At 48.6% G+C, this 11322-nt stretch overlaps 2 protein-coding genes across 2 annotated transcripts in view; both read left to right on the top strand.

Annotated features, from left to right (window-relative positions):
* Positions 1-3950: 3950 nt before the first annotated feature.
* On the top strand, positions 3951-9155 carry LOC143915858 (uncharacterized). The gene has a single exon (XM_077436679.1). The coding sequence runs from the start codon at positions 3951-3953 to the stop codon at positions 9153-9155; it is 5205 nt and encodes a 1734-aa protein (XP_077292805.1).
* A 1422-nt stretch (positions 9156-10577) lies between these two features.
* Positions 10578-11322, top strand: part of Naa15-16 (N-alpha-acetyltransferase 15/16) — a 62810-nt gene continuing 62065 nt past the window's right edge. The window contains exon 1 of the mRNA XM_077435707.1: positions 10578-10865. Within this exon, the coding sequence (XP_077291833.1) occupies positions 10809-10865 (57 nt within the window). The 5' untranslated portion in view covers positions 10578-10808. The remainder of the gene's footprint in view (positions 10866-11322) is intronic.

The following is an 11322-nucleotide window of genomic DNA, read 5'->3' as shown; positions in this document are numbered from 1 at the left end:
ATTCTAAATATATGTATGTAGAGAAAAAATATACATCTAGAGTGGGGCATATACATATGACGGATGTAAGTTATTAACTTTTAATTTGTAGGAATCTCGTCATCGCCATCGAAACATCTAGTGCGACGGAGAATACATTTCTCACGCTCAACCATTGACGTCATCTCAAGTCGAAGAACACCTGCATCCGTTAAACCAAATCGAGTGGAACGACGCCAAACGTTCGAGCATATTCCACCCCAACAAACCAAGCAGAGCGACACAAAGTCGAAGAACACCTGCATCCATTAAACTAAATCAAGTGGAACGACGCCAAACATTCGAGCATATTACACCCTAACAAACTAATCAGAACGACACGAAGAACACCTGCATCCATTAAACTAAATCGAGTAGAACGACGCCAAATATTCGAGAAACGTCCATCCTAAACAACAAACCACATTCCTCGCATAACTCGCACACGTAAACACCACCTGCGACAAGTCACGTGGATCCCCAAAAACAATATAAAAGAAGGTCCACCCCAAACAACTTCAGTCGACCCACAGCAACAAGAGTCAACACACAGCAGCGGACCAGTCGACATCCAGCATCTGAACAGCTACCACTACACTACCCTACAATGGAAGAACGCTTGCAACTCAGCCGAATGCCGAGCCAGCAACACACTGCCATATCCAGAGACATCTGAACATAGCCGGATCCAGAGCAACGACACATTGCAGATCCAGCGGCCATGACGACACCAAGTCAACAGCTAATAGCCGCTTCGAGAAACTTCCCCAAATATTCTAATACACTTGTACAATATTTAGGCAAACAATAAAACAACTTAAAACAAGCACAACAGTGTTTCGTTAGGCTGGGATACGGTCAACACTACCTACCCCGCCTACAATATATTTGATGTTTCAGTTGTTCGGGTGTTGCAGTTTCTCTCAAATGACGTCCTTGGAATTAACTACGAAAATTTAAGCATTTGACGTAGCGGATTTGTCGAATATGAGATGTAGGAATGTAGTACTTATATGATCTTATAGGAGCTTATATAATCCCGGATCGAAGTCACTGATCTTATCCATTTCCCCATAAAACACGTCGCACGGTTGGATCATTCCGTCCGAAAATGCTCGAATAAACTGTTGCCACGTTATAAGTCTGAATGCACTCGGTTCGGTGATTATTCTGCAAAAGGCGATCTCGCGCACGTTACTGAAATCTCGATCTCGCGAAATATTGTACTGACGAGAACTCGAGTGCCAGCAACGATTGTCGTGCGCGCGATCGCAATTTGCGCAATAATCCTTTTACCAATGCACTCGCATCATATCGATCTAATATAAATTGAGTCAAGTGGGACGTTGCCCCCGAGTAGCGAAGGTAATTCCTGGCGAGATTATTTCTGCATGTTGTACAGGAGCGCTGGTGATGCCATCGTGAGACTATTGTATTGTTGTGAAATATATCAGATCACCGACTTTGATTCCTGCTATATTCCTAAACATATGTGCATGAATTGTGACACGGGTATATTTTGCTCGTGTGATTCCCTGAGCATTTTGAAGTAAAGACGTGATATTGTAGGGTAATTGGATTATTACACACATTGCGATCGCCTAAAAGACAATTTTTGCCATGAAAATCGCGAATATGGAATATTTGGCACTCGAGTTCTCGTTAGTATGATGGACTTTTCGGCTGCCAGATGTTCCGTTATAGAGGTTTTAGTGAGTTGTAGGCGAGCGCCTTGTGAGCAATAATCACCGAACCATATTGCAGTGAATGGTTTGGTGATTACTAGTCAAATGTGAACCGTTACAGGACAACCAGTCGCTCTAGATTAGTCACCCGTGATCACCCGTCACACTTAAACTGGTCACGAGAAAATTGGTCACACCCTAAAACTGGTGACACCCAAAAATTAAAAATTGGTCGAATTTTTGGGTATGACCAGTTTTTTCGTGACTAATTTTCGGGTGTGACCAGTTTTAGTGTGACGGGTGATCACGTGTGACCGATCTAGAGCGACCGGTTTTCCTGTGACTGGTTCCGGTCTCCTTGACGGGCCGGAATGTGAAATTACCGAAAACACAAATATCGGAAGGCAAAGATCGAAAATCGAAAGATCGTAAGTCGAAAGATCAAAAAAAAAAGGGTGCATGGTAAACGGTACATACTCACTTAATTTGCGCGAGCAGGATACAACAGGAACAAGAGGAACAGGCTTTTCCTCCCGTATTCTGCGCGCGCACATTAATACGGGAGGAAAAGCCTGTTCCTCTTGTTCCTGTTGTATCCTGCTCGCGCAAATTAAGTGAGTATGTACCGTTTACCATGTACCTATGGGAACTAGTCTTATTGTGAAGGTCTTCTTCACCACCAGTCCGCCATGTATTGTAGACAGATTCGTCTGTGTTCGGTATTAATACAACTATATGTTGAATGTGGTATTTATTTGGTAGTAACACGTATACACAAGTATGGTTAATTGTTGGTAAAAGTATGTCGTTCAGAGGTCTCTGGATGTGGTAGAGTGTCGCTGGCTCGGCATTCGGCTATGTCCGGCTAGTCTCTGGATACGGTAGAGTGTCGCTGGCTCGGCATTCGGCTATGTTCAGCAAGTCTCTGAATACGGCAGTGTGTTGCTGGCTCGGTCGGCTGGTTGATCTTCCAAGTCCGTGTAGTGAAGTGGTGGCTGGTCAGGAGCTGTATGTCGACGCTTGCTGCTGTGGGTCGACTGGCGTTGTTTGGGTTGTACCTCCTTTTATAGTGTTTCTGGAATCGCCTGACCGATGGTGGTGGTTTGTTGATGCGTAAGAAAGGAATGCACTGTTGTCGAGGCGTAGAATTTTCTGGAATGCTTGATGGAAGTGGTTATTGATGCGTGCAAGCATTTAGTTGTTGATGCGTACAAGAGGAATGCTTTCGTCGAGGCGTAGTATTTTCTGGAATGCTTGGCGCTGTTCCGCTCGATGTATTTTGTTGTTGCGGAATATTCTCGAAGGTTTCGATGACGATGACGACGACGAGATTCCTACATACCCTTTTTTTTTTGATCTTTCGACTTGAGATCTTGTTCCGACCAAGTCTTCATGGTCAGCTTTCGTGGCGTTACGACCAAAGGAGCCGTTTTGGAGGGAGATCGGCGCCGAGCGCGCGTACCCGCCCCCTATTCGTTTTCCGCTTCGGTCGAGTGAACATCTCTGTTCGCTACCGAGTTGGTTCCCACCACCGAGTCCCGATCAGCTCAGCCTTGATCGGCAGACGATACTGGAAGTACAGCTTCAGTATACGTCCGGTGAGAAGTGAGGAATTCCTGGTCTCTCTTCGTCGAAGTCAGATCACGTAGCCACGTGGTTGAGTGAGGTTACCATAACCTCTTAAACACGTGCGCGCTAATTTCAAGTCGGACTCCCCCCCCCCCCCTTTTTCTGTCCCCCCTGCTTGATCTCTGTATATACATATATATATAAAATACAGTCACCATACAAACAGAATTATAACCTGTTTTCATTACTATTCACTTTCCCGCCTTTGTCCCGTATCACCCTCACTTACGCACACTGTACGAGAGAGAGAGCGATATACATCGAGCCGAGCCGACAGCAGCAGAGACCAGACCGCAGACGACGACCTGTAGATCCCTTGGAGGAAACCAGCCCCGCCCACGCTTACCACGAGCTTCTACGAAACCGACTTCCGGGGTGCTCTCGAGTTGAACATCCCTGGAGTCTGTACATTTGGTCCTTCGATAGCCGAATCCTCCAGAGCTGGTCTGCCAACATCGTCTAGTCCAGGTTGGTCGTCATTTGCATTTTTCTGTTGTGGTTGCTATTTTTTTGGTCGCCAGCATCCATTTTGTTTTGTCCGTATCCATTGTCCTTTGTTTATTTTTTTTCTCTTCGCGTCCATTTTTTCCTTTGTTTGCTTTGCGTCGCAGTTCAATAATGGAGGCTTTGATTGCTCTTAAAAAGGCACGAAAAGGTATTCGAGCTAAATTAACTCGCAACGCGAATCTATTGGGGGACAATGTAAGCCTCATCGAGCTCAAGGCTAGATTCGAAATGATCAAACCACTATTGTCTGAATTTGAATCGGTCCAAGATCAGATAGACGAGCTGGACCAAGAAGAGGCGCAGGCCTCCGAGTCCGTCGTGGACATATTTGATAGGGAATATATGGCCGCCATCGTGCGATACACCGAAGCAATCAATTTACGGGAGCCGCAATTTAACGTTCCGCCATTAGATGTCGTTACATCCGCTGTCACACCTGTGCCGCAGTCACCGATACCGCAATCAAATACAGCAATCAAATTGCCCCAGTTGGAGTTGCCCACGTTTGAGGGCAACATCCAAAATTGGCGCCAATTCGCACAACGCTTCTTGGCCGCTATGGCCGGCGAGAATTCGCAAATCGCCCGCTTCCAATACTTGTTGGCAGTCCTGAAAGGAGAACCCAGTCGCGTAGTTAGTGGCCTAGAGTTAGCTGACGATGCCTTCTCCCGCGCGTGGTCCATTTTGGATCAACGCTATAACAATAAAAAAATTGTTATTCAACATCATCTTCAGGCATTATTTGAAGCCGAGCCAGTCGCGAGCAACCATCACGTCAGTTTGCGTCGTCTCATAGATGATGCTAACATGCATGTACGTGCGCTCGTTAACTTGGGCGTCCGGGTCGAGACCTGGAACGAGATTCTGGTGATGTTTATCACCAGAAAACTCGACCGGCACACACTTCAGCAATGGGAGCTTCAGGCTCCCAAGTATGAAGACTGCACGTTTGTCAACATGATGGACTTCCTAACGGGCCAGTGCCAAGCCGTGGCAAATGCCGACTTCGTTCTAAAGGGCGAGTCGAATGCCCAACCTCGAGTTGTCAGTGGCCAAAAGGCGGCCGCGTTACATGTGGGAGGGGAACACCCCTCCTGCATCAACTGTAGCGGAAGTCACTCGCTACTAGCATGCACATCTTTCCGCCGTATGAGCGGTGATGAGCGTAGGGCGGCCGCTATCAAACATAGGTTATGTCTGAACTGTCTGAGACCGGGTCACATGGTTCAAGCGTGCCGAACCAAACAAAGATGCGTGCGTTGCGGTCGGGCGCACCACACGCTCTTGCATGACGCAACGGCGTGTCAGGCTTCACCTTCAAACAAGGTCAAAACTTCCCAGAGCCCCCAGAATTCGAAGTACGTCAAACCCGTAGAACCGTCAGCAGTTTTACATTCGGTGAGACACGCGACGCCTTCACATTCCCGCACCGTTTTGTTATGTACCGTAGAAGTACAAGCACGCGGTCGTGATGGGCAGTTGCATAAAGTGCGGGCTTTACTTGATAATGGCTCCGAGGTCAACATAATGTCCGAGGACTTAAGAAGGCGACTCGCCTTGAAGTCAAAAAAGATGGACGTCAACCTGCTGGGAGTAGGTTTAAATAGGACGTCCATCTCCTATGGCGCGGTAGTGCGTATACTACCGCGTCTCCCCAACCAGGGCGCCGGCATGGACATTGATTGCGCAATCATGTCCGACATCACGCATCAACTGCCATCGCGCAATGTGTCTGAGATACGGAGCCATTTGCCGCTTCATCTTCCCCTTGCTGATCCGTCATTTGACTCTCCCGGTACGGTTGATATGGTGATGGGTAGCGACATCTATCATGCCATATTGCGCAACGGAAGGCGCACCATTTCCATTCCTTCACGCGGTGACAGACAAGGAAGCATAACCATGCTAAACACCGCGTACGGTTGGATTTTAGGTGGTTCGATTGCCGCTCCCGCATCATCGAACAATGCACGTAGTTGCAATCTCTCACTCATGCGCTCCATCAGAGCATTCTGGGAACTAGAAGAACCGAACACCTCCAAGGTAGGGTTAGATGAGGGTCATCCCGCCGAGCAGTCATTCATACATGGGACTACTCGCGATTCTTCGGGTCGGTTTATGGTCAGACTGCCATTCAAGGCAGACAGTCACTTATTAGGCGATTCACGCACTGCGGCGGAAAAAAGATTCCGTGCGCTTAAGGGCAGATTTGCTCGTAACGAACAATTTCGCAATCGTTACGAGGCATTTCTGCAGGAATTTATCGATCTGGGGCATATGTCGGAGTGCAATTCAGAATCCGTCCCAAATTTCTATCTCCCTCACCACGCCGTCTCCAAAGAAAGCAGCCTCACTACAAAGCTACGCGTAGTGTTTGACGGGTCGGCAAAGTCATCTTCGGGAACATCTCTAAATGACGTTCTCCATGTCGGTCCACGAGTTCAGGACGACATATTCGACATTTTATTACGTTTTCGGCAGCACTCAGTTGCAGTGACTGCGGACATCGAAAAGATGTACCGACAAATCAGGGTACATCCAGATGACCAACCATTTCAACGCATTATCTGGGGTTTGGGTAAAGGGGCGCGAACGTATCAGCTAAACACTGTGACGTACGGCACTGCCTGTGCTTCATTCTTGGCAACCCGTTGTTTGAGGGCCTTAGCCGATGAACATAGGGCGGAATTTCCCGAAGCTTCCACAGTGTTAAGCAGAGACTTTTACGTCGATGACTTGCTCTCGGGTGCCAGTAGCGTCCAGGAACTCACAAAACTGGCCGAGCAAATTAACTATATTCTGGCTCGGGCTGGTCTCCCTCTTCGAAAATGGGCTTCCAACACCACTGAACCCATCTCCATAATACCCGCTTCCGATCAGGGCACCGATCACTGCCATGTGATCAGCAAGGACGAGACATCCACTCTCGGATTGAACTGGCACACCAAATGTGACACGTTCGCTTTCCCCATCAATCTGAATACAAATGCGCAATTCACGAAACGGAATATACTAGCCCAAATAGCGCGGTTGTTTGACCCACTGGGCTTATTGGGCCCTACCATCGTTCTTGCAAAACAGTTAATGCAAGAACTATTCCGCGGGGGCCTCAATTGGGACGAGGCTATTCCCGAGAGATTAGCGTCCCAATGGGAGATTTTCATATCACAATTGCCCAAATTGAGGGACATAATGATTCCCAGACATGTTTTATTACCTAACCCGGTGAGCATTACGCTACTCGGGTTTTGCGATGCATCGCAAAAGGCATACGGCGCATGCATTTATGCGCTGTCCACCGACCGATTGGGACATCGCGTCTGTAGATTGTTTTGCGCAAAATCTCGAGTCGCCCCCTTAAAGACTTTGACTATTCCCAGATTGGAACTGTGCGGCGCCCATTTACTTCACACATTGGTAGAGCGAGTTAGAGTCGCAATCACCGTTCCGATTGACGAGGTGATTTTATGGACTGATTCTACCATCGTGTTAGCTTGGCTCAAGGGTGAATCTTCACGTTGGACGACCTTTGTGTCCCATAGGGTAGCCAAAATCCAGTCAATGAGTGGAAAGCATTCCTGGAACCATATAAGTTCCCAGGACAATCCCGCTGATTCTTTGTCTCGAGGATTCATGCCCTCTGAATTACAAACCATGTCATTGTGGTGGAATGGACCCAAATGGATCCTCCAGGACAGGAACACATGGCCAAAGAGCCAGGTTCCCATTGAAGAGCCTCAAATAGAGGCTAAAGGGACGCGTGTAGCCCTAGTCGCTAGTACTAGTGACTGGGAGTTATTATCCCGATACTCTTCGTGGCACACGTTGACCAGAATTACTGCCTATTGCCTACGATTTATCGCGGCGTTGAGAAGAAGGGGGTCCATTAGTGGTCCACTATCGCGTACCGAACTAATCGCCGCGGAAACTAAAATCATCAAGCACGTTCAGTCGCGATTTTACAAAAGGGAAATTGCCCTACTCGAATCAGCGTTGCCAATTCCTAACAATCGCCTGAAGGCCTTAAGACCTTTTTTGGATCCAGAAGGTGCCCTACGGGTGGGAGGGCGATTGAGCCACACTCATTGGCAGTTTGAGCGCAAGCACCCTCTGATTGTTCCAGCTAAAGCCCATATTACGGAGTTGCTAGTTAGAGCCGCTCATGAACAATTACTCCATGCAGGCACACAATTGGTGTCCGCCCACCTTCGAGAAAGGTATTGGCTAATCGGGGGGAGAAACACCGTTAGTCGCGAAATTCGAAGGTGCGTACGGTGCTCCCGGGTCATACCGAGACTTCAACAACCCATAATGGGAGATTTGCCAGCATTACGCACTGCCCCGGCACGTCCGTTCCTTAATTGTGGCGTAGATTACGCCGGCCCGATCCTCATCAAGGAGAAAGCGTCCCGAAATCGGTCTTTCCTGAAAGCCTACATCTGCATATTCGTTTGCCTTGCTACCAAGGCTGTTCATTTAGAGGTAGTGCAGAGTTTAACGTCCAGGGCATTTATCGACGCACTGAAGAGATTCATATCTCGGAGGGGGCTCGTGGCTGAGATCTGGTCCGATAACGCCACTAACTTTATAGGAACCGATAGAATGCTCACTAAACTGCTAGCATCAACCGCTCATAAGCAATCGCTACATTCATTTTGTTCTGAAAAGGGAATGAACTGGCGCTTCATTCCACCACGGGCTCCGCACTTTGGTGGGCTGTGGGAGGCCGCCGTAAAGTCAATGAAGCGCCACTTAAAACGCGTCATGGGTAGTACAACCGTAACGTACGAGTCTTTGAATACTCTAATAACACAAATAGAAGCCGTATTGAACTCGCGACCTTTGACCCCGTTGTCATCTGACCCTTCCGACCTAATTCCCCTCACTCCTGGTCATTTCCTAGTTGGTGGGCCACTGATTGCGCTACCTCAGGAAGATCTGGTCGATCAACCCTTAGCGAGGGTGTCAACTTACAAGCACCTGCAGCAGATGTTGCAGCATTTCTGGAAGAGATGGGCCCGAGAGTACGTCACGCTACTGCAGCAGCGCCACAAGAGTGGCTCCAGGGAGTCACCCAACTTGCAGCCGGGGGATATGGTGATAGTCGCCGAAGAAAACGCACCTCCCTTGGAATGGCCCATGGGACGGATCCTAGCCGTTCATCCTGGCCACGACGGAGTGGTGCGAGTCATCACCATTCGCACAGTAAAGGGAGTTATCAAAAGAGCAGCTCGGCGAGTTGCTCGACTGCCTGTTGAGCAACATTCGGTTAATTTGTGCAACGGAGTGGCGAGCGTTCATAACGTCCCACATTAAAGTTGGCGCGTTATTTGTATCTGTGTTGTGGATTCAGTTTATGTGTTTTAACTTAAGTTTTTGAGTTGCTTTTCTTTTATGCTTCTCTTGTTGGTTTGATTGGTGCTTTGTAATGGAGCTATCAGGATAGATTGGGACATATAACGGTTGAACAATATTGTTACCTAGCATTGGTGTTGGTTATTTGTTGGTGTTTTGGTTGTTTGTTTGTCTATTTTTTGTTTGTTTCTTGCCGGCTTAGTCAGCTGCTTATGTAGGATGGGAAACTGACGGTGGACTAATGTTATTTTGTTTGCTGACTGGGTTATTTTGTTGTGTTGTTTTTTATTTTGTTGTTATTTTTTTGCTTACTTGCTTGGTTTTTGTGTATTTCATTAGTCGCTTGTGCACCATTAATTCTTGTTTGTTTTGGAATTCGATCCTCTGACTTCCAACGGGGGGAGTATGTTCCGACCAAGTCTTCATGGTCAGCTTTCGTGGCGTTACGACCAAAGGAGCCGTTTTGGAGGGAGATCGGCGCCGAGCGCGCGTACCCGCCCCCTATTCGTTTTCCGCTTCGGTCGAGTGAACATCTCTGTTCGCTACCGAGTTGGTTCCCACCACCGAGTCCCGATCAGCTCAGCCTTGATCGGCAGACGATACTGGAAGTACAGCTTCAGTATACGTCCGGTGAGAAGTGAGGAATTCCTGGTCTCTCTTCGTCGAAGTCAGATCACGTAGCCACGTGGTTGAGTGAGGTTACCATAACCTCTTAAACACGTGCGCGCTAATTTCAAGTCGGACTCCCCCCCCCCCCCTTTTTCTGTCCCCCCTGCTTGATCTCTGTATATACATATATATATAAAATACAGTCACCATACAAACAGAATTATAACCTGTTTTCATTACTATTCACTTTCCCGCCTTTGTCCCGTATCACCCTCACTTACGCACACTGTACGAGAGAGAGAGCGATATACATCGAGCCGAGCCGACAGCAGCAGAGACCAGACCGCAGACGACGACCTGTAGATCCCTTGGAGGAAACCAGCCCCGCCCACGCTTACCACGAGCTTCTACGAAACCGACTTCCGGGGTGCTCTCGAGTTGAACATCCCTGGAGTCTGTACAGATCTTTCGATTTTCAATCTTTGCCTTCCGATTTTTGCGTTTTCGGTCATTTCACATTCATTCCGGCCCGTGAGGTAGACCCGACTGGTTCACATATGGCTAGTAGGGTAATTGGACTATTCGTTACATTGCGGTGGTCGCAAAGACAATTTTTGCTATGAAAATCGCGAATACACAATATTTGGCACTCAAGTTCTCGTTAGTATGATGGACTTTTCGGCTGCCAGATGTTCCGTTATAGAGATTTTAGTGACTTTGTGACGAGTACTTTGTGACCAGTAATCACCAAACCGGCTAGTAGTCCGTTTACCGTTTACCGCAGTGAATGTGTTAGACGAGTGACGAGTGACGAGTGTGTTGTAGAGAGTGCAGGGTGGGGAGCGGGGTTGGCGCGGTGAGATTGCCAGCAGTGGAGTGTCGGCGTCACGTGACCGCCGGCCGCAGCACGCGGGACCGCGATTTCCCCGCCGCCCCTCGCCCCGCAGCCGCACCCGCCGCCCGCAACCCGTCACCCGTCACCCGTCACCCGCACCCCTCGCAGACATGCCCGCCCTCAACCCGCTGCCTCCCAAGGAGAACGCCCTCTTCAAGCGGATTCTGGTCGGGCCTCCTTCGCCACACCACACCACACCACACCACACCTTACCTCACCTCACTCACCACACTCGACACACTCGACTCGACTCGCACACCATGACATGCGCCTCTGCCCTCGCCTGTCATCGCTTCGGGGCTCCGTCGTTGAAACGAGCCGTCGACAGAGTCGCGGGGGGCGACTCTGTCGACGAGTCATTATTAGGCCCTCGACGAGTGCGAGTTTGCGTTATCATCGCCGACCGGCGCACTCGCTCTATTTCTAGGTTATGTCAACACGTCTAGCTGCACGCTCGCTTTGTCGTCTCGTTCGATTTTTCGACAACAGCTGATGCGATATATTGCTACTTTGACATGTTCTGAAAATACTCGGATTTTAAAATCGTCGATTTTCAGACTCAATTCTTTCTATTACGTAGCCTCTACTGTCAATCGGCGGTTTCGATTTTACCATTTTGCGCGT

Source organism: Arctopsyche grandis, chromosome 8 (genome assembly GCF_051622035.1).
Source record: "Arctopsyche grandis isolate Sample6627 chromosome 8, ASM5162203v2, whole genome shotgun sequence".
NCBI classification, from domain to species: domain Eukaryota; kingdom Metazoa; phylum Arthropoda; class Insecta; order Trichoptera; family Hydropsychidae; genus Arctopsyche; species Arctopsyche grandis.
Note: the sequence above shows the minus strand (reverse complement) of the source record. Positions and strands in the feature narration are given on the sequence as shown.

Bases quoted from the DNA above. Each gene is read 5' to 3' on its own strand.
- LOC143915858 (XM_077436679.1), top strand. From the start codon at position 3,951: ATGGAGGCTTTGATTGCTCTTAAAAAGGCACGAAAAGGTATTCGAGCT.